At 36.2% G+C, this 23,535-nt stretch overlaps 2 protein-coding genes and 1 long non-coding RNA gene across 8 annotated transcripts in view; 1 reads left to right on the forward strand and 2 right to left on the reverse strand.

Annotated features, from left to right (window-relative positions):
* Positions 1-12,947, reverse strand: part of SYCP1 (synaptonemal complex protein 1) — a 129,232-nt gene extending 116,285 nt beyond the window's left edge. For 2 of the 5 annotated variants that reach the window (XM_058716116.1, XM_058716115.1), the window contains exons 1-6: positions 12,264-12,591; positions 8,965-9,049; positions 8,743-8,786; positions 8,501-8,557; positions 6,999-7,163; positions 6,246-6,313 (exon numbers count right to left, since the gene is read on the reverse strand). In XM_058716116.1, the coding sequence (XP_058572099.1) occupies positions 6,246-6,313; positions 6,999-7,163; positions 8,501-8,557; positions 8,743-8,786; positions 8,965-9,049; positions 12,264-12,449 (605 nt within the window). In that variant the 5' untranslated portion in view covers positions 12,450-12,591. Of the gene's footprint in view, positions 1-6,245; positions 6,314-6,998; positions 7,164-8,500; positions 8,558-8,742; positions 8,787-8,964; positions 9,050-12,263; positions 12,597-12,707; positions 12,782-12,836 lie in introns of those variants that run through there. The other 3 variants (XM_058716117.1, XM_058716118.1, XM_058716119.1) reach the window with 3 other exon arrangements.
* Positions 12,844-23,535, forward strand: part of LOC131504139 (uncharacterized) — a 33,363-nt gene continuing 22,671 nt past the window's right edge. Inside the window, exons 1-2 of the long non-coding RNA XR_009257806.1 lie at positions 12,844-12,951; positions 22,815-22,974. This is a non-coding gene — a long non-coding RNA (uncharacterized LOC131504139). The remainder of the gene's footprint in view (positions 12,952-22,814; positions 22,975-23,535) is intronic.
* Positions 14,876-23,535, reverse strand: part of LOC131504136 (bile acid receptor-like) — a 51,377-nt gene continuing 42,717 nt past the window's right edge. For both annotated transcript variants that reach the window (XM_058716121.1, XM_058716120.1), the window contains exons 4-11: positions 22,359-22,499; positions 20,576-20,715; positions 20,366-20,470; positions 20,103-20,202; positions 19,106-19,228; positions 18,588-18,713; positions 18,325-18,438; positions 14,876-15,745 (exon numbers count right to left, since the gene is read on the reverse strand). In XM_058716121.1, the coding sequence (XP_058572104.1) occupies positions 15,498-15,745; positions 18,325-18,438; positions 18,588-18,713; positions 19,106-19,228; positions 20,103-20,202; positions 20,366-20,470; positions 20,576-20,715; positions 22,359-22,499 (1,097 nt within the window). In that variant the 3' untranslated portion in view covers positions 14,876-15,497. The remainder of the gene's footprint in view (positions 15,746-18,324; positions 18,439-18,587; positions 18,714-19,105; positions 19,229-20,102; positions 20,203-20,365; positions 20,471-20,575; positions 20,716-22,358; positions 22,500-23,535) is intronic.

A 23,535-nucleotide genomic window follows, 5' to 3' on the forward strand; every position in this document is an offset into this window, starting at 1 on the left:
GTTTTTCAAAAGTATGGTATTAGCATAAAAACAGGCACATAAATCAACAAAACAAACAAACCCATGCATATATGGTCAGTGAGTTCACTACAAAGGAGCCAAGAATATACAACGGGGAAAGGAGAATCCCTTCAATAAATGGTGTTGAGAAGGGGCACCTTGGTGTCTGGCTCCATCAGTTAAGCATCCAACTTGGGCTCAGGTCATGATCTCACAGTTCGTGAGTCTGAACCCTGTGTTGGGCTCCGTGCTGCAGCTCAGAGCCTGGAGCCTGCTTCTGATTCTGCGTTTTTCTCTCTCTCTGCTTCTCCCCTGCTCGTGCTCTCTCCCTGTCCCCCAAAAATAAACAAACATTAAAAATTGTTTGAAATAAATAAATGCCACTGGGAAAATGGAACCACTGTCTTATAGCATACACAAAATCAACTCAAAATGGATTAAAGACTTGAACATAAGACCTGAAACCATAAAACTCCTAGAAGAAAACATAGGTGGTAAGTTCCTTGACATCAATCTTAGAAATGATTTTTTTGGATTTGACACAAGCAAAGGCAACAAAAGCAAAAATAAACAAGTGGGACCACATCAAATTTAAAAGCTTCTGGGGGTGCCTGGGTGGCTCAGTTGGTTAAGCACCGACTTTAGCTCAGGTCATGATCTCAAGGTTTGTAGGTTTGAGCCCAACATCCAGCTCTGTGCTGACAGCTCGGAGCCTGGAGACTGCTTCGGATTCTGTGTCTCCCTCTCTCTCTAACCCTCCCCTGCTCGCATTCCATGTCACTCTCTCAAAAATAAATAAACGTTAAAAAAATTATTTAAAAAAAGCCATGACAACTGAAATCAATACATGATCAGTATTTAAAAAATAATAATAAAAAAACAAAAATAAATAAGTGCTTCTGCACAGCCAAGGAAACTACCAACAAAATGAAAAGACAACCTACTAAATGGGAGAATATATTTGCTGATCATTTTGCTATACATATATCCAATAATTATGTTTCATACCTAAAATTAATGTCATAGATAAATTATACCAATAAATTTTTTTAGAAAGTTCAATACAATGTAGTCTTGTATGTTCCAAATCTCATTACATGTTAATGAAAATTTTTAAAAAAGAAAGAAGAGGGAAAAAAGACCTCTAGATATCCTGAAGTTATCATATATTCAACAGTTAGATATAATTTTCCACCTTATAAATTTTCCATAGAAATGAACTGTTACAAATTAATCATTAATAATGATTTTTGGGGTGTTTTTATATTTATTTATTTTTGAGAGAGCACAAGCAGGGGAGAGGCAGAGAAAAGGGAACAGAGGATCCAAAGTGGGCTCTGTGCTGACAGCAGCACAAACCACAAACCATGACATCATGACCTGAGCTGAAGTCGGACTCTGAACCGACGAGCCACCCAGGTGCCTCTCATTAATAATGATTTTTAGCGGCACCTGGGTGTCTCAGTCACTAAGTGTGGATCTCAATTTCAGCTCAGGTCATGATCTCACTGTCCATGAGTTCAAGTCCTGCACTGGGCTCTGTGCTCAGAGCACAGAGCCTGCTTGGGATTCTGTCTCCCTCTCTCTCTGCCCCTCTCTCACTTGCATGGTCATTCTCTCTGAAAAATAAATAAAAATAAACTTCTGAGTTTTAAAATCTACATATTAGTTTAGTAAAAAGCAAAAGATTATTACATAGACCATATCCTTTGACATTTTCAATAATCTAATAAATGAAAAAGCTAAGAAATCACTGAAATCAAGTGTGGTTTTTTGTCTGCTTTTTCAAAATTTTTTACTTATTTTAATTCAGGAGTAGTCAACATACGGTGTTATATTAGTTTCAGGTTTATAATACAGTAATTCAACAATTGTGGAAATTACTCAGTGCTCATGATAAATGTACTCTTTTTTTTTTTTTTTTTTTTTTTTTTTTTTTTTTTTTTAAATTTTTTTTTTTTTTTTTTTCCAACGCTTTTTATTTATCTTTGGGACAGAGAGAGACAGAGCATGAACAGGGGAGGGGCAGAGAGAGAGGGAGACACGGAATCGGAAACAGGCTCCAGGCTCTGAGCTGTCAGCACAGAGCCTGACGCGGGGCTCGAACTCACAGGCCGTGAGATCGTGACCTGGCTGAAGTCGGACGCTTAACCGACTGCGCCACCCAGGCGCCCCATAAATGTACTCTTAATACACTTTACCTATTTTACCCACCCCCCACCCACCTCACCTCTGGTAACCATCTGTTTGTTCTGTTTTTGGTTTGCCTTTTTTTCCTTTGTTCATTTGTTTCTTAAATTCCACAGGAGTAAAGGCTGGAGGTATCACAATTCCAGATTTCAACTGCTACTACAAATATAGTGATCAAAACTGTGGTACTGGCACAAAAAGAGACACACAGGTTAAGAGAACAGAATATAAAACCCAGAAATAAACCCACAATTATGTGGTCAACTAATCTTCAACAAAGGAGGCAAGAATATGTAATGGGAAAAAAGTCTCTTCAACAAATGGTAATGGAAAAAGTGGACAGCTACATGCAAAAGAATGAAACTGGACCACTTTCTTATACTATCCACAAAAACAAATTCAAAATGGATTTTTGAAAGGCCTAAATGTGAGACCTAAAATCATAAAACTCTTTCCAATTTGGATGCCTTTTATTTCTTTTTGTTGTCTGATTGCCCTAGAAGAGAGCACAGGCATATCAGCCATAAAACATCTTTCTAGATAGGTCTTCTGAGACAAGGGAAACAAAAGCAAAAATAAACTATTGGGACATCAAAATAAAAAGCTTTTGCACAGCAAAGGAAACAATCAACAAAACTAAAAAACAACCTACTGAAGGGGAGAAGATATTTGCAAATGACATATCTGATAGAGGGTTAGTATCCAAAATATACAAAGAACTTATAAAACTCAACACACACAAAAAAACCTGGTAACCCAATTTAAAAATGGGCAGAAGACATAAACAGTTCTCCAAAGACGACATACAGATGGCCAACAGACACCTGAAAAGATGATCAATGTCACTAATCAACAGGGAAATGCAAATCAAAATCACGCCACCTGTCAGAATGGCTAAAATCAAAAACACAAGAAACAACAAGTGCTGAAGAAAATGTGGAGAAAAAAGAACCTTATGCACTGTGGGAATGCAAACCGTTGCAGCCACTGTGGAAAACAGTATGGAGGTTGCTCAAAAAATTAAAAACAGAATTACCATATGATCCAGTAATAGCACTACTGGGTATTTACCCAAAGAACACAAAAACACTAATTTGAAGGGATATACACAGTCCTATATTTATTGCAGCTTTAAAATAGCCAAAATATGGAAGCAGCCCAAGTGGCCACTGATAGATGAATGGATAAAGAAGATGTGGTGTATGCACATACACACACAATGGAACATTCTATCACTCAGTCATAAGAGAATGAAATTTTGCCATTTTCAACAACATGGATGGATCTAGAGAGTATAACGCTAAGAAAAATAAGCCAGTCAGAGAAAAGGTGGGTTTGCTTTATTTTTAAAGCCTGTGACTATTCTCTAGTACAGAGCAGTAGCTCCCAAAGTATGATCCTTGGACCAGTAGCATCCACATCACTTGTTAGAAAGGCAAATTCTGAAGCCCTACTCCACTGAATCGGAAATTCGGGGGTGGGGGGAGGACAACAGTATATTCTTCAACAAGCTATGCAGATAATTCAGATGCTTGCTAAAATTTGAGAACCACTGGTCTAGAGAGGGTCTTTTTTGTTAGAGGTTTTGTAAAAATCAGAACAAGTGACCATAAACCTAATTTTTCAATTACAATTTGAAAAAACAACTTCAGCCTCTTCCTGCTAATCTATGGTGAGAAGTAAAGGACAAAAGTGTCTTTAGCAATACGCTCCCCAAACCACAAAGACCCTTTGAGCAGCACAGCTTGGTATAAAACTAGCCATATATCCATATACAAGCAATCATCCAATCAAATAAATATTTCAAGCCTACTCTGTATTCACAATGGCTCAATTTTAGAATTCTGAAAACCCTTCACTGGCTTCAAAACGACCATCTGCAGCAATTTTCAATCTTTTTTTTTTTTTTCCTAGAACCAAAATTCTCTTACAAAATGAAATCTTAACTGGATACACAAGATTTTAAATTATACTGAAAAAATAAAACTATTCTTGTTGAAGGGAGCCATAGCTATAGCCAATCAGCCTTTCTTCAGCCCACTCTTCTTCAGCCCTACCCTCCCACCCCACTTTAAGATAAAATCAAAACTCTAGCGTGTCACAAAATGCCAGAGTTGCAACCTCTAATTCTCCTCCTGGTTAATTCCTATTCGTCCTTTGGACATCCTCATCTGTAGAAAGCCTTCTCTTCTCTGATAACTATCACTATCACATGCATGCCACAGGGTTTGCCATATGCATGCCATAAGGGTTTAATTCATCAAATTATCTAAACAAATCCCAGATAGGAGTCTGACAAATGCTGCTTTTTAAAGTAATTTCTGAATTATGTAATTGTGGATGCTTCAGGTTTGACTGCTGAAATTTGAAAATTGAGACACTAATATATGGAAATAAAATCACACTCCACTCAAAAAAAAAAAATCCCTCCCAAATTATCTAAACTATCTCAAAAGTCTTTTCCTGCTCAAAACTGTCAATAAATTAAAGTGTCCATTCCCTCTCAAACTTCTACTACAGGCCAGGCATATGGTTTTGAAATACCCAAAGTCTCTTTCAAATCTATATCCCTTTTAGAAAGTCATGACCAGTGAATAGGCTGGTCCTGAGCAACTTTATATTAAGTCTGTCATCCAACAATCAAGTCACTCGACCTTAAGTGCAACTTTGTTTCTCACCAACATTTTGACAAAGCTCTTACCTAAACGTCAAGGTTCTTTCAGATGACAAATGACAATTCAGCATTTGAGGGCAAAACAGACACACAACTCAAACAAGTGCTTAAAATAGAAGGAGATCCCATCCAAAATAAACTACCTCTCACCTCAAAAAAATGGTGTAACTCCTATGTCACGCTACACTACATTACATTATACTATGTAATTTAACAGTCACAGTATTAACAAAAATACACATGTTCATTAATGGAGATAACACCAAACTTAAGAAAGCTCACCAGTTATCAAATACTGGTATTAGGGTGACAGTAAGATACTGTAGGAACTCAGTCACATAACCTACAAAAGTGACCGTAAGTACAAAATATACAATAGGCACACAATGTCAGAAACTTCCTCTTCACTCTCTCTTCTCCCTAATAACCAAACCTCAAGTAGGCAGAGAAAAAATTAAGGTATAATATTTCAATTTGATCTGGGAAGTCATAGGTTACCTTTTTTAAAGTTTGTTTATTTAAGTAATCTCTAACCCCAATATTGGGCTCAAACTCATGACCCTCAGATCAAGAGTCACATGCTCTTCCAACTGAGCCAGCCAGGCACTTCCACAGGTTGTCTTTCACTTGGGCTAAAACAATTTGTCATTAAGAGCCCTTTTCACTTATCAGCAACTTCACTGACAAGGTGATAGGTCTTCTAAAACCATATTTAGCAAGCAAGTAGGAATAAATAAGTTTTGCACTCTTTGTGTACCCATACATTACATTCTAACTATTCAATATCTATTTAGCAGATGAATTAAACAATTATATATTTCTATTAAATTGTATATGATATAATCTGAATGAGGATGAGGTAAGAGTGTATAAAATAAGGCTTAGCTACTGCCTAGAACAAAGAAAAGGAAAAGTTAAAGATGACTCTAAAATTTAAAGCTAATGTTCATGAAACAATCATTAGGCCACTGACAAAAACAGGAACTTGAGAGTGAGAATTAGCTTGGAACTAAATTGAGCACTATTTATACTATTTAACTATTATACTATTTACACTATAAATACTGTACCTAAAATACTACAACAGAAAGGTAGACAATATACATAGGCAGTTGTAGATACAGAATTATCAGATACCTTTTTGACACCCAATTAATGGTTTTTCCTACCTGACATTTTAGAAAGTGAAAAATTATTAGTCAGTGACCACTGTTTGCCAAACATAAGAATGTAGAATAACTATGTCTTCCTTCTCCCACAGTACCCAGGTAAAATTCTGTATATAATACATAATAGAAAGTGTTCAATACATTTCTGGAAATTATTTTAATAAATCTGGAATAAAATTTAGAGAGAACAAATTCATTAAACGATTACTTACTCTTTTATTAAATCTTTATTTTCTTGAATTCCTTCTTCTAATTTCAAACTTACTTTTTCATTTTCAAACTAATTAACAAAACAGAAGAACAGTGCATCACATTTTGCTTAGGAAAATAAACATGAGTATAATTATTAAGCAGCATTTCTTTGCTAACAACTAAGAAGTGTAAAAAACTTCTTTGCACACAAAAAAGTTTTTTTGTCACAGCTTATGGATTTTCCCATAAGAATACAGTCTCACTTTCACAGATCTAAAATCAAGTTTGCTGAATCATCTCCAGAAAGTATCCAACAATATTTTAATGCAATATTATCTTCCCTAAACATTTTTAAATGATGTCTTATCTTTGTCCTAACCCAATGGTGCATTTTCTCAACCTTTTTCTTTCACTAGGCCACAAAACTGAAGCTCAATAGTTTCAAATACAGTTTTAACCACCAATATCATATTCCAATTAATAAAAGACATTTATTTCAAACAGAACATCAGTAATAGGAATTAAAAAATTCAAAGTCTATAATTAGAATCATTAAATCAATCTTTATCTAAAGTAATTTATTATTTCCCTAATCATTTGCATTAAGCTCTGTACAACTTGTCTTCTGTGTTCATCCTAAAGTTGAAATGCAGTATCGCTGAAACTTAAAAAAAGTACTGTCCTTAAAATCCACACCACAGAAATACTCTATTTTAAATACTATTATGACAAAATCTACTACACTACATTTTCAATTCCAAATCTCATTATACCTGTAGTTCTTGAATGGCTTTCCGCTGTGCTTCAATTATCTTTCTATTTTCTTGCAACTTATTTTCTTTCTGCTTCAATTCAAATTCTATATTCACTTTCCACTTCTTGATCTTTTCAGCCTCCTTATACAGTTTTGAATACAGTCTGCTCATTGGCTCTGAATTCTATTAAAACAAATAGATTTTCAAAGATTGGTTACACTAAAATTATGAACAATTAACAAACTACAGCTGCCTACTGAAAATACCCAAGACTAATAGTACCTTACTAGTTGACAATAAATCTCTCCTCAAATTACGTCCTAATATCATACTAAAGGCTACATTAATTCTTTAAAATACTAAGGCAGTATTAGCTACTTTACTAAAGTTACTGGTCACTTGATTAAGTTATACCCACTGAGTATAATCAAATACCTTCAAAATATACCTAAGCCAGTAATTAGAAATATTTTAATCAGTGAGAGAGTATCGCTGATTAAAAGCTAGAGTAAATCCCTCTACATGATATCTATAAATTTTTACCATGGTCTTAAAACATTTTGGTTATACAGTTTGAAGATTACCTAAAGGACAAGAATTTTAAAATATAATGACAAAAAATATAGTTAACAAAAGATCTAGCTTTCATTTATTCGCAGTTTCTTTTTTTTTTTTATTCTCAGGTTCTATTTAGATTTTATTTGAATTTCCTTCATTATCCATTTCAACATTATAAGGTAATGCCAGAGTTTGTATTTTTTAAATCATATTGATTTCTGTTTTCTGATTAGCTCTGTTATCAAAATATATGAATATTAAATTCTGTGATGCTATAATCACAGCAACAAACATATAGCATTTTATCAGGCCATAGTTTCTCTCTGTTGGTTTTTGTTTTTTTTTTTTAAAGTAGATCCACACCCAATGTGGGGCTTGAACTAAGGACCCTGAGGTTAAGAGTCACATGCTCTGGGGCCTCCTGGGTGGCTCAGTCAGTTAAGCACCAGGCTCAGATAATGATCTCACATTTCACGGGATCAAGCCCCTTATCAGGCTCTGTGCTGTCAGCTTAGGATTCTCTCTCTCCCTCTCTCTCTGTCCCTCCTCTGTGCTCTCTCTCAAAATAAATAAGCCTTAAAAAAAAAAAAATTCCTTAGACAGCAAACCAGCCAAACAATCATATCTATTAGTTTTATTTGTAAAATAGTGACTTGATTCTCAGCCTTTTCATAAGCTGAGCCTATGAAATTGTAGCCACAGCCCCTCTTCTATTCTTGCTATAGTTTAAAATTAAATTTCTCCTAAAGGATGGTTGCTTGTATAACCCAGGAAAATACAGAAGCCTAGTGTTTCAATAACTTTAAAAGAAAAACAAAGAGGGGAAAAAGATTTTGAAGGATATAACTTAAAACATTAGCCAAACTTTAATCCTTTAGAACCTTCAAAAGAAAAATATAAACAAATAGCAATAAATGATACTCAATTACAATAAATTGAATATGGATAGGAAAACTTCTGACCTCAAAATCAGAGTCTTTTAGTCCTTCCTGGTAGTGACAACTGTCAGAGTTATCAACCTAAAAAAATGAATAAATGTTTCCTGTAAGAAAATATTTCTGATGAGAGTTTCCAAATAGTAGCAATTAAATACTGAAGGCTAGTAATCCAACAAATAAAGATTTTTTTTTCCTTTTTTTCAAACAAGCAACTCAAGACCTAAACATGTTATATGTTATAGTATTGTACGTTATACTTAACTGACCTGTTCAAGCATGGGCAAAACCTTAACTTTTTGTAAAGCAGGATCTGCAAGATAGAAGACAACTGATATTAAGTATGCCAACATCTTATTTTTTAGGTCAAGTATTATATCTAGCTTTAATGTCAAGGCTATCAATATAATACTTACATTTTCAATATCTAACAATGTATATATAAAAAATGCTTATACGTATAGTGATGTATTGCTGTTCCAGTTTCTTACCTGAATCAACGTTTTCCCCATTTTTGGAGAGATTAGTCATTGCAAATGGAAAGCCAAAATCATCTTCAATACATTTGTTGAAACTCTAGAAACACAAAGAAGTTCTTAAACATACTGTTCCATATCACTCTGGTAACTAGGAGTGAATATGTAGTTATATATGGAACATACATCTGCTTGAAAAAGTGACTTTAATTGTAAACCCTTTCATGTATATACAGTATTTAAAATATCAAGTGGTTTTGCTATATAAGAAAGCAAAAAATTTTTTGACTTAGAAGATAAAGCTAAACTATAAATTTCACAATACACACTTTGGAAGTATTCAGTAAAATCTTATTTTATTTTTAAAAGTTTATTTATTTTTATTTATTTTTGAGAGAGAGAGAAAAAAAAGCATGAGTGGGGGGAGGGGCAGAGAGAGGGGGAAGGAGAAAATCCCAAGCAGGCTCCACATTGTCAGTGCTGGGCTCTAACTCATGAACCATGAGACCATGACTTAAGCCAAAGTTGGGCACTTAACCAACTGAGCCACCCAGGCACCCCAAAAGTAACAGTAATTTTAATTACTAGCTTAATATATTAGTCTTCTTCAATTTCATTATCTTTCCCTTGAGAGAATTGAGAGTTGTCTTCACTGAATAGCATTTTAATGTTATCCTCTTAGCTATACAGACATAGAAATTTTTCTACAGCATATAAAATTAAAATATTTTAACATTTTATATATTTAGTATATAAATATTATATATTATTGGGTTATAATTATAATATTATTATATTATATTATTACATGTTATATATATTATATATAGATTATATATTATTATAAATATTGGAGATATTTATATCTCCAGATATAAAAATCTCCAGAGAGGGGCGCCTGGGTGGCTCAGTCGGTTAAGCGTCCGACTTCAGCTCAGGTCACGATCTCGCGGTCCGTGAGTTCAAGCCCCGCGTCGGGCTCTGGGTTGATGGCTCGGAGCCTGGAGCCTGCTTCCGATTCTGTGTCTCCCTCTCTCTCTGGCCCTCCCCCGTTCATGCTCTGTCTCTCTCGGTCTCAAAAATAAATAAACTTAAAAAAAAAAATTTTTAAAAAAACCTCCAGAGAAATTTTTAAAATAATTTAGTAGTAAGAGCTGTTTTGCCTGAGAAACTTGGTATGATTCCCCCTTTCTGGTAAGAACTCTACTACAGAAATGAATTTCTCTTTTTATCCTGTCAAGCAGGAAGCTCAAAGCCAAATTTTAAGCTTAGTCAGACACTAATTTTTACCAATTTATTGACATATTTGTCCAAATTTTCTTATTTTTTTGATCCTAATAGTCTCTGAATATACTTTTATATCTTGCTACTTCAATGTACATGTCTTATAAGTTGCCTCCAAGAGAGGATTCAAATTAGGACCCATTATGTACCCGGAGTTCTATGGCAACAGTGATTATTTTTTTTAATGAACAATGCTCACAAACATTAAGTATGCTCATTATTCATTCAAAGCAATACTATTCAAAATTCTTGGGTAATAAAAATCCTGGAAGACAACACAGGCAGGAGTTTCTCTGACACTGGCCCATATCCACATTTTTCTAGGCAAGTCTCCTGAGACAAGGGAAACAAAGGCAAAAATAAGCTATTAGGACTACAAAAAAATAAAAAGCTTCTTTGTGCACAGTGAGGAAACAATCAACAAAACTAAAAAATAGTCTACTGAATGGGAGAAGATATTTGCGAATGACATATCCAATAAAGGGTTAGTATCCAAAATATATATACAATACCAAAAAACCCAAATAATCCAATTTAAAAAATGAGAAGAAGACATGAAACAAACAGGTCTCCAAAGAAGAGATCCAGATGGCTAAAAGACACATGAAAAGATGCTCAACATCACTCATCATCACGGAAATGTTAGTCAAAATCACAGTATCACCTCACACCTGTGAGAATGGCAAAAACCATAAACACATGAAACAAGTGTTGGTGAGGACTTGGAGAAAAAGGAACACTTGTGCACTGCTGGTGGGAATGCAATTGGTACAGCCTCTGTGGAAAACAGTATGGAGGTTCCTCAGAAAATAAAAATAGAACTACCCTATGACCCAGTAATTCCACTACTGGGTATTTACCCAAAGAATATGAAAACACTAATTTGAAAAGATGTATGCACCCCTATGTTTCCTGCAGCATTATTTACAATAGCCGAGCCATGGAAGCAGCCCAAGTGTCTACTGATAGATGAGTGGATCAAGAAGATGTGTCATAGGTGCCTGGGTGGCTCACTCGGTTGGGCGTCCGACTTTGGCTCAGGTCACGATCTCACAGCTTGTGGGTTCGAGTCCCACGTCGGGCTCTGCGCTGACAGCGCAGAGCCTGGGGCCTGCTTCAGGTTCTGGGTCTCCCTCTCTTTCTGCCCCTCCCCGGCTTGCGCTCTCTCTCTCGAAAATAAACATCAAAAAAAAATTTAAGGATGTGCTATAGATATACAATGGAATAGTACTGATTTATAAAAAAAGAATGAAAGCTTGCCATTTGCATCGACAAGCACAGAGTTGGGAGAGTATAGTGGTAAGCGAAATAAGTCGGTCAGAAAAAGACAAATACCCTATGATTTATTCCTATGTGGAATTTAAGACACAAAACAAAGGAGGCTACAGGGAAAAAAGAGACAAACCAAGAAGGCGACTCATAACTATAGAGAACTGGTGGTTGCCTGAGGGAAGGTGGTGGAGGGACGGGTGAAATAGGTGAAGGGGATGAAGAGTACCCTTATCTTCATGAGCACTGAATAATGTACAGAATTGCTGAATCACTGTATTGTACACCTGAAACTAATATAACACTGTATATCAAGTAAATTGGATTTAAATTTTTAAATAAATTTGTTTACAAATTCTTGGGCTAAAATAAAATCAAAAATAGGGCGCCTGGGTGGCTCTGCCCATTGAGCGACTTCGGCTCAGGTCATGACCTCAGGGTTCCTGGGTTCAGGTCCCGCATGGGGCTCCGCACTGACCGCTGGGAGCCTGGAACCTGGAGCCTGCTTCGGATTCTGAGTCTCCCTTTCTCTCTGCCCCTCCCCATTAGTGCTCTGTCTCTGTGTCTTAAAAATAAAACATAAACATTAAAAAAGATAAAAAATAAATTAAAAATAAAAATTCTTGGGCAAATCAGGCCACACTTGGTGAAAAACAAATTATACAATGTACAAATAAAATTATACAATATTACCAGTTAGAAAGTACACCGTGCCTCTTTACCTGAAGAATATTCAAATCAAGATTCATACGCAAATTTACCTTGAAGAAATTAGAATCTCCTCCCAAATTCTGAGGTTTCACTGCAGATACTTGACTGCTACTTAATCTTGGTGGTACGAACAATTTAAAAGGCTTTTGCTTTTCCATTTTCTCTCTTCCAGTTGTAATTATCTGTTGCCCCAGCGGGCGGGGTGGAGGGAGGGAAAGCGTTTTACATGGTTTCATTAATACCCTCTTTATTTTAAAAGGCGATGTTTGTACAATAAATGCTGTGTCAAGGAGCAGGTGTACCCTTTGCCACAATGTGAGTCTGCAGCGTCACATTACTGGGCAAAGTAAAAACACCCCGCAGTTGTTCCCTTCCACCCCCCACCGCCAATGGCCACGCTGGCAGCGTAGATAAGCCAGAAACTCCCACCCCAGAAAAGAAAGCTCTGCCCCCACCGGCCCTGGTAAATTGCATCACCCAGCCGCGAGAACTACCTTAGGTTCTTAGAGGGCTACAGCTACCAACGAGGCGCCGGGGGGTGGGGAGGGGGGCGGCCAGAATCAAAATATCGCCCAGCTCCGGGTTCGGTCGTCAGGAAAAGAACTCAGTACACCTGCCCTTACCTCTGAATAGTCAGCGGGAAACCATGGACTCGGTGCCCACGCGAACTGCTACCCGCTGTCTACTAGGGCGGCAAAAAGAATCTACGAGAACTTCTGCCGCCAAACCTCCAGAAAAGTAAGAAATCGCTCCGCCTCAGCGGCCGGCCGAAAAGGGCCGGGTGCACAACGGTTTAACGGCTAAATAACGGTCAGCCGCGACCGTTGGTTCCCGATTCTCGCGAGATTTTCCTTTGTGTTAGTAACAATTCTTCTCTGGATTCTGTTTTTCCTTAGACATTCTTGAAGCTTCTGCGATTGTCAGAGAATGCAAGGAAAACTATAACAAGTCCCATGACAGATTGGAGCGAAGAATAAAAACTCCACTTGTGTTTTCCAAGAGTTCAGTCTTAGGGCAAAAAACAGATGGGCAAACAGTTGTAGCCACGTGTAATCACTTAAAGGTGGTAATTTTCAAAGACTGGTTAGGACACAGGGAAAGCGGTACTTTCAGTGGCCTGGGGAGTCAGGAGAGGCTGCCCAGATGTGATGGGCTTCTTTTAAGGCTTCCGTCAAGGATAGAGTGACTATAGACAGATTGGGCTAGTCAATGGGGAAAGACTACTCCTGAAGGTAGGCGAAGGCCCTGTGGTTGTGAAAGAGATTAGTACAAGAGAGACTCCAACAAGTGTGGCGTACGTGTGTGAGGACAAGGTCGGGGAATGGCAAGAAGGAGACTGCAGACTTGACAGATAAGGCCTTGCAAAGACCTTTGGATTTTAGCCAATGTGGATGGGGAACTGGTAGAATTCTGAGTGGAGAGGGAGGCAAGATCAAGTTCAGAAGAAAATTTGTAGTATGAGAAATGGTTTAGGCAGGCATTGGGACTTGAGTTAGGGAGACAGTTTTAATAGGCTGGGTGAAGTATGAGGACCCAAGCCATGACAGTGGCGCTGGAGATGAGGAAGAGGCATCAAAAGTAAAAAGTATTTAGAAGTAAAATTAATAGGAGTTGATGGGCTGTTTTAACAGTAAGCAGTGAAAGAGAGAAGTCTAAGATGACTTCCTAGTTTCAGACTTGGGCAAGTAAATGCAATAAATATTGTGATTCTAAGTACCTAGGTTTGAGCAATTAGATGAGTTCCGTTCCGTTTTGACCACATTTGACTTTGTTTTCTAATGTCTATAATTGATGTTTTTCCAAAGGACTTGAGTAATATTTTTAAATAACCAATTTTGTTTTGTGTAAATTTAATGAGACATCATAGTTTCTGCTAGAATTTAAAAAATTTTTGAGCTTTGAAAGAGATGAGCCAGGTTGTCCTTCATTTTACACTTTAAGGAAATTGAGTCTAGATACCCTAAAAAAAGAATATTCCCTCCAAGAGATGATTCCAGGTTTATGCCCAAGATACCCCCCCCGGGGGCAATAATTAATACATTTAAATAAGATCTTTTTGAAGTTGAGGATATAAATTCAACTATGTCTTTTTTTTTTAAGTTTTATAAATATGAAAATTTTAACTATGGGCTTTTTTTTTTTTCATCGAAAACCAAACTGCTACTACTTCTGCTATCAAATTAACTTAAATTCACAGCATTGAAAGACTTACACCCAGTCTTTCAAAATAATAAAACCACCACAGAATTTATTAATTTCATGTATTTCATATGAAATTTATTTTTACTAGATAGCCTTCCTATCCTTACAAGGATTAAAATATTTGTGGGAAGATTTCAGTTTTTAAGAACTTCATTTTTTCTACAAAAGATATTGGCAAAAATGTCAAAGTATTGTCTGCCAGAATAAGCAGTAAATCGTGCCAGTATTTCCCAATATGTGTTAAAACATTTTAGGGGCGCCTGGGTGGCTCAGTCGGTTAAGCGTCCGACTTTGGCTCAGGTCATGATCTCCCGGTTCCTGAGTTCGAGCCCCATGTCGGGCTCTGTGCCAACAGTTCAGAGCCTGGAGCCTGCTTCGGATTCTGTGTCTCCCCTTCTCTCTCTGCCCCTCCCCACCCCACGCTCTGTCTCTCAAAAAATGAATAAACGTTAAAAAAAAATTTTTAAAACCATTTTAATGATTTGTCACTTTAACTTTTTTCAATATTTTACCATCGCAATTTTTTTAAATTTAGACTTATAAAAGATTTCTTTTCAAAAAACATTAAGAAAAGGTAAGAGTTGAACAAAGTTTTGTTCCTCTTTAATAATTCATAAAATGCCATAACAGGAATAAGTTTAAAATGTTAGTTCTTTATCCATCAATCTGGCCTAATTAATGAGGTTCACAAACTGCCTTTATTCTGATTACAATTGTTTCCACTAGATACCCTTTCTCATGTCTATAAGTAATCTACATATTTTCGTTCAGTTTTCTACTAAAGGGAAAAAGTAGAGCATCTTCAGGAAAGAACTCTATTTAGCATTTTTCCCTTTAGAAGGAACCATGCAAACAATAATCCTTGCTTCTTTTGAGTCAAATCTGGAAAAGAATCCTGGATGTCCCTCTAGTGGTGGTCCTATATTCCACAAAATTTGATGAGCACTGATAATGTCCCATTTTATGCTGATACATTGGTAACCTAGCAATCCTGTTTATGTTTTTCAAAGCAGTCATCCTATAATGATAAACAATCTAGATTTTGAAAGTTTTAAGACAAACCACAGCCACATTCTAAAATTTCAGCAATGTGAATACAAATTCCATTTCTCTGAGAGTAAACTAGCCAATTTGGGGTCCTTTGCTTTCCAAGTGCTAAGTATTTCTGAGTAGTTGTGATTCAGTGTCCTCAGTTCTGTGAGCCTCCCTATGAGACGAGCAAAATGCTGTAGGTCTTCTGGATGATAAATTTTTGAATATTTGTATAAAATCTGTAAAACTGGTTCTTGTAAATTTTCCACATATTGCTTATTTTTAAGGCATGGACGATCTGAAAAACATCATCATATACATCTTAATGAATACTGGAAAGTGGTAAAAGATAGCAAATTCATTGAAAACAATACAGTTTGTAAATAATAAAAATAGCAAATATTTACTGAACCCTTAATATATGCCAGATATTACACTAAGTAATTTATTTCATGCAATGTCTTATTTAGTCTTCAGAGTACACTATGAGGTAAATTCTATTATTACCGCTGTTTTTTTGGACAAGCTTCTTAAGATGTAGAGAAGTCAAATAGGAAGAGAAAGGTCAGTAAGTGGTTGTAAGAATATAAAAGCAAGTTTCAAGCTTACTTGAAACTTAAAAAGATTAATTTCCTCCGGGTCAACAACAAGTAAAAGGTGAAGCTTCTTTTATTTATTTATTTATTTATTTATTTTTTTAATGTTTTTCTTTATTTTTGAGAGAGAGAGAGAGACAGAGCATGAGCAGGGGAGGGGCAGAGAGAGAGGGAGACACAGAATCTGAAGCAGGCTCCAGGCTCTGAGCTGTCAGCACAGAGCCCGACGCGGGGGTCGAACTCACGGACTGTGAGATCATGACCTGAGCCAAAGTTGGACGCTTAACCGACTGAGCCACCCAGGCGCCCCAAAAGGTTAAGCTTCTTAAGTACCTAGTTATAAAAATAAGAACCAACCAAGAATTTCTTAATGCTTAGGCAACAGTTATTTATCCAGGCATTTTGGTAGAGATACAGCAGTGAACATAAACAGACACAATTTCCTGCCCTCATTAAGCTTATATCCTGAGTTTGGGAGGAGTGGATGAGAAAAGAGACATGTACACATTTTAAATAAAAATATAATATGACAATGATATGTGTTACAGAGACAAATAAACAGAGAAAGGGGTAAGAATTTAGGGGGGGAGGCACACTAGCTATTTTTAAAAGGATAATCAGAGATAGGATGACATTTAAGCAGAGATCCAAGATGAAGGAGGGAGGCATGTAGCTCTTCTGGGGAAATAGCTTTCCAAGGATATTTGTCAAGTACAGTACAACCTGTGGCAGGAGACTGCTTGACATTTTCAAGTAACAAAATGTATCAAAAGTAATGTGGAAAAAAAAATGTGGCTGTGGTGGTGTAAGCAAAAGGAATAGTAGTAGGCAATAATGGAAAAAACTGGGCTTTAAGCTATGTAGAATAGGAAACCATGAAAGGGTTATGAGCAGAGAAGTGAAATGATCTGGCCTATGTTTTAAAAGAATAACTCTGGTCTCTATATAGAGACTAGACCCTAGGGAGGAAAGGGCAGAAACAGGAAAGCAAAAAAGGACACTAGTTTGAATTAGGGTGGCAGGAACAGAACAGTAAGACATGGTTGAGTTCTGGATATATTCTGAGGCTAGAGCCAACAGGAGATGTTGCCTTTTTGATATGGGTTTTTGGTTTGTGCAACTTGAAGGATGGAGATGCCATTTAGTAAAGATGGAGGAAGAATATAGGAGGATCGGGGAGAGATCAGGAGTTCATCCTGGGATAGATTAAATTTGATATGCCTTACTGCAGGTTGAAATCTTGAGTAGGCTATTTAGTGGAGTTAGGGGAGCAGTCCAAGTTGGTATATAAATTTGGGAATTGGCTGGGTCGCCTGGGTGGCTTAGTCAGTTGAGCATCCAACTTGATTTTGGCTCAGGTTGTGATCCCAGGGTCATGGGATTGAGCCCCACACATCAGGCTCCATGCTCAGCTCAGGCTCAGCAAGGAGACTGCCTAAGTTCTCACTCCCTCTGCCCCTCCCCCACTCACTCTCCCGCGCACACACGCACGCTCTCTCTCTCTCTCTCTCTCTCTCTCTCAGATAAAAAAATTTGAAAGTTGTTAACATGTAGACGGTGTTCAAAGCCATGAGATAGGATGAAATTTCAGAGGAAGTGAGTATGAAAGAGAAAAGAACTGAGCCTTAGAACACTCTTAGCATTTATCAGTGTGAAAGATGAGGAGGAGTCAACAAAGGAGATGGAAAGAGCAGTCATTGAGGAGGAAAATCAAGAGAGTGTGATGTCCTGGAAATTAAGTGGGGAAAAAAATTTTTTTTTCAAGAGGGAGGGAGTGACCAACAGAAGCCAAGTGATGAAAGTGTTCCAAGAAAGAAGGAATGATCTGCTCTGTCAGATGAAGTTGATGATGGGTCAAGTACAATAAGGACTAAGAATTGACCACTGGAATCAGCAATGCCAGATTACTAAAGATCTTGACAAGTTATGGCAGAATGGAAAGAAGGGGACAAAATCTGACTGCAGTGGGTTCATGAGTAAATGAGTTGAGAGAAATAAAGGCAGGAGCACAGACAACTCAAAAAGTTGTTTTTTTTTTTTCTGTAAAGTAGAACAGAGAAATGGGAGAACAGCTGAAAGGGGATTATAGGTCAAGAAGGCGTTTTTTGAGATGCAAGAAATTATAGCATGTTTGTAAGCTAAAGAGAATTCTCTCAAGGAGAAAGAGATTTTGATGAAACAAAATTGTTACATTTGGCATCAGTGAATAATGTAATAACCACAGACATCATGATTTGATTGCCAAACTTAATCCAAATTTTTACTTTTGAATGGTTTTTACCTGAAAAAAACACAGTTGTTGCTGCAAGCAGAGCATATTCAGTATTAGTAATATTAAGCTCACTCATTCTTCTGCAGAAGTAAAACAATGTGTTAATAAATTCTTCAGCAATACCTAAAAAGATTAATATCAAATGTATTTTCATCAGAACATAGTGCAGAATCAAACATATTGTCATTATCATTTTTTATTAAAGCAGAATAAAACATTATATCTGACCAATTTTTTCCACCCATTATATTTTGTATGATATGTAATATTACCAGTCAGTGTAGTAGGAGGACAGTCTTCGTTGCAAAAGGTTTCCATAGAATAAATAACACTTCCATTAACACTCTGATTGTGACAATTCAGTGAGTGATCTGAATGATCTGATATTCTCATAGTACCTAGTAACAGGGGAAAACATAAAGTCTGATTTTTGAAAAAAACTTTACACAGATAGTAAATCCATTCTCTCTAATCTGTTAGGAAACACTCCCAACAAATGGTAGATTTATAATTTTTATTACTGAAACAGGAAGTGAGATTAATAGTTTAGATTTTATATAAATTTTGTGTAGAAAACCTTCCAAAAAGATTTTTCTTATGATGCCATATAATCAAAATGGTTTACTTTAAAAGAAAAGCAAAAGCTAGACCAATGTTACGAAATTCTTATTACTACACTAACTAGTAAAACAAAAATATAATAAGAAAAATAACTCAATGTTGTATAATTTGTTGCTGTATTTAATAGTTAACTATTAACAGTAAGGTTATGTTGGCCGGACTTTTTTACTTTCAGAAGCTGACGAAAGACATTCTTTCAGGCTGTAAAGTTGGGCCCCGTGAAGAAACATCACTTCAGTTTTTGATCCTTTACGTAATGCAGTCTGGTCCTCAGTTGTCAAATTTTCAAATCCTTTAACAAAAGATCACATAATTGTTTGAAATCAATAATGAAAAGATAATTTTCAGGTATAAGATTTAGTATTTTTAACCATCCATTTAGTTATAATATAAATCCTAAATGTTTCCTTAGAATAATCACAATTTGTAACTTCAAATCTAAATAAAATTCTTGATTCCACATGATAATATTTTGGAGCACTTTCATCAGAACTAGATAATAATACTTTCATATGGCAAGAGCAAATCAAACATAGTTTAGCCTCAAAGAATTTATTTCTACAGTGAGTTATCTGTATATGTAGATAGGTAAGTTTTGGCCAACTGTACCTTGATTTTTTCATACTGTACCAGCAATTTTGTTTCATGTTTTATCTAAAGTTAAAAGATACAGTCATATTATTTCTCTTGTTCCTAAGTCCTTGAAGTCATTTGAATATTTTAAAATATTTATACTTTCAACTACCTGATTGTTTAAAGCAGACAAAATGAACCATTTCCACCAGCTTTGCTGGAAAAATAGAGGTTTTTGTTTTCCTAAATGGTCCCCTTCCTTTAAAATAGGAAACTTAAAAAAAAAAGTGTTGGGGCGCCTGGGTGGCTCAATCGGTTAAGCATCCGACTTCAGCTCAGGTCATGATCTCGGATCCAGACTTCAGCTCAGGTCATGATCTCGGATCCATGAGTTCAGGCCCCACGTCGGGCTCTATGCTGCCAGTTCAGAGCCTGGACCCTGCTTCAGATTCTGTGTCTCCCCCTCTCTCTGCCCCTCCCCTGCTCATGCTCTGTCTCTCTCTGTCTCAAAAAAATAAAGCATTAAAAAAAAATTTTTTTTAATTAAAAAAAAAGTGTTAAAGTAATTTTTTTTCCAAAGGTGAAGTGATTACCTGGGAGTCCCTTGGTAAAATCCACTAACCCCTGTAGGTGTAGGACCATAGTCTCCGAGAGTTGCAAAAAGCTCAGCTCAGGATTTGCATACTTCTGGAGCTAGCCAGCAAAAAGAAATAAGGTTAATAGATTTTTTTCTTTTAAGTAAATTAAAATGTTTAACTTTTAAATTACAAGTTTAAATTTTTAACTTTCACAATTACACTCTTATTTTCTAACATAATTAGTTATAAATTATTTCCTGCCAATAATGAACACATACAAACATCTTTGTTTCCTCTAAAGGACTTGTGTATTTTAGATGAGCAGCCACAATGTCCTTAATGAGCTGATGTTCCTCGTGAGTTAGTTCCATGCTCTCCTTAATCTGTAAGAAAACATGGGGGAGGGAGGAGAACTATAATGAATTCTTATTAAACAAGACATCATGTCATCATTAAAGAAACAAGAAATTTTATAAGAAGAGTCTTGCCACTTTTCCAGATCTAGTGGTAGATGATACAAGCTTGTTGTCTACTTCCTCTTCCACTTTGATGCTAGAGGAAAAACTATTCTTCTGCTTAAAATTCTTTCGAAGTCTCTTTGATTTGCATTGGATTTCTGTGAGCAAACCTGTGATATTACAAAATTCATATAAAATGTTTTAGGTATGGCAAATAACATTCTAGGATTTGATGAAAATTGTCTTATACTGGATACATATATAATCATAGACTTGTCTTTTCACAAAGAATCTTTCTTTTATGGCAAGCAGCAATTAAATTTACTACATTACTTTCTCCTTTTCCTTCCATCACTGCCTTCTACTTAAAAATACATAGTTAGCCTACGGGCACCTGGGTGGCTCAGTCGGTTGAGCTTCCAACTTCGGCTCAGGTCATGATCTCATGGCCCGTGAATTCAAGCCACGCATCAATCAGGCTTTGTGCTGACAGCTCAGAGCCTGGAGCCTGCTTCGGATTCTGCATCTCCCTCTCTCTCTGCCCCTCCCCCACTCACACTGTGTCTCAAAAAATAAATAAACATCAAAAAAAATACATAGCCTAGACATAAATTAAAAATTAATTTTGCATCTCCAAACTATAAGTTTAGACCTTTTTATGTCAGGGAAATATACACATTAATTAGATCTCGGAAGTAACATAAAATATCAATTGGTATAGCAGTTGAACTAACTACCTTATCCATGAGCTTTTTTCTTTGATTTTTATATAAGGTCAAGAGAATATTTTGTGATTTTTTCAAATGAGCTAAGTCAATTTTTTCCTAACAAGACAGGAAAATGGTATTTTGTTATGGCAGCCCGAGCAGTCTCAAGACAGGGATAAAGTAAAGGATTCAGGCTGGACAGGATAACCTTAAGATCTTCTCCAACCCTAGAATCTTAAATAGGAATCCTTTCGCTCAAAAACTTTGAAGAGTTTGGATTTTATTATAATAAGCTGTATAAAATAAACAGGATACTGCATTGGTATTTATTGAACAAGAATGTAACTTAATAAAAATTGAAGAATATTATAGCAGTTGAAGGTAGATTGAACTAAAAAACAGAAAATGAAAAAATAGCCATAAAATTAATATAATAGTATAAGTGCAAGATGATAAGAGTTTGTGCAAGATTAGACATAAGAAAACATTAATAGTACCTTGCTAAGAAAAATGAAATTTTGAAATCACCATGAGATTTTGAGCCCTGGGAAATAGGAGAAATTGAGGAAATAATGCCAAAATCTTAGTGCTACTCTGAGGATTAAATGACATCATGTAAGTTTCAGCTAAAAACTCAGTGAACATACAAGGAACCCAAATAGCTTAGGTACTCTTCTGCCTGTTGAGTTGGGTTTTGACACCTATGGGTTGTTAGTAGGCTCTACTTCCCTATCATGTTATCATGTAGGCTTGTAACGATACCAGACCAAAGAAGGGGAACTACCAATTTAAAATTCTGCTCTTTACAGATACATTGTATAACTTTAGGTTAAGTAATATGGCAGTACAAGGATTTCCAGTTAAGAACACATGATTACTGGAAAAATTAGAGCAATATAGTATAGAATGGGGTTTATGGAAATAATTACCTAGATTGGTTACTGGTCATCCTAATTTATCAGTTGCTAGAGAAATAGCTTAAATCTAGACAAGTATGTTACAATTCAAAATGACAATCTGAGGAATGCATTAAGTTGTCAGGAAGATAAGAAAAACTAAAATCCCCCTCAAAAAAAAGAGCCCCCCAAATCCACAATAATACTTACATTCTGCCAACATTCCTACTGCCTTACACTTTTTTAGTCTGCACTCTTGACATTTCCTACGCATGTACATGTCCATTTCACAGTGGCCACCATTCTTGCAATGATATACTGCATTTTTGGTGATGCTACGTCGAAAAAAACCTAATGACAAGAAAAACTACTTTTAAAATTTACGACTAGGTATTTTTAGTTGTTTTTTATTAATATACCTTCCTAGTAAAATGATCAAAATAAAATTATTTCAATAAAGTGTGTTTTTCTATCAATAAGAAGGTTTGGTTTGATATACATTTATATTCCCTCGTGATTGATAATATTCTATTCCAAGGGTATTCCTTTCAATAATCACATCCGAAAATTAAACTAAATAGCTCCAACACATTAAGATTTTCTTTTATCTATTTTACCATGGTTATACTATATCATCTAAAGCATTTTTATAACTATGTTCTGCAGACTATCAAGATTCCATGAAGCATCTCTCTAGCTGCCTTTGAAATATGTGCTCAGGTGAAACCTCTTTTCTGCTCTCCTCACATTTCCACCTCAACCCATAAAGGAAGAGATATTCTTCGAAACTTAGTTCCCTGTCCTTCCTTTTTTAGCACCCCCACAGGTGAGAAAATATTTTTAAGTTATTTGGCCTGAGACATTGAGTCAGCGGTGTTATGTGTGTGTGTGTGTGTGTTGGTGGAGGTATCTATATTTGCTCTTTCATTTCCTAAATCCACGCATAGCAGTCCCCCTTCCCATTTCCTCTTTTATTTCCCATTTCTCTGTAGTCACCCCTGCTACCTTCTTAATCCATTCCAAGCAGTAAAGTCGATAAGCCATGTCAATGCCTCTCTCAGAGGCCTGCCATACCTTTTTTCTGTAGCCACACTTGAGAGTGAGAGTTTCATGACTTAGATTCAACAAAGGGAGCAGAAAGGTCAGCTGAAGTCTTCAAGAACTATGCCTCAACCTCCACCTAGTTTTAACAGCAAGGCCCTGCATTTTAAGAGTAAGCAAATACATGCCCAGCTATTCTATTCACAAAGCTGGTACTTCATTTCCCATAGTCTTTATTTGGCTATTCTTTGTGAGGGGTATGCTGTGAGATTCTGACAGTAAGTCTTCACCGTGAACTTCTAATAGATATGTTTACCTAGTGCTGCATTGGCCTAAGCATTTCCAG

This window comes from Neofelis nebulosa, chromosome 2, assembly GCF_028018385.1.
Source record: "Neofelis nebulosa isolate mNeoNeb1 chromosome 2, mNeoNeb1.pri, whole genome shotgun sequence".
NCBI lineage: Eukaryota > Metazoa > Chordata > Mammalia > Carnivora > Felidae > Neofelis > Neofelis nebulosa.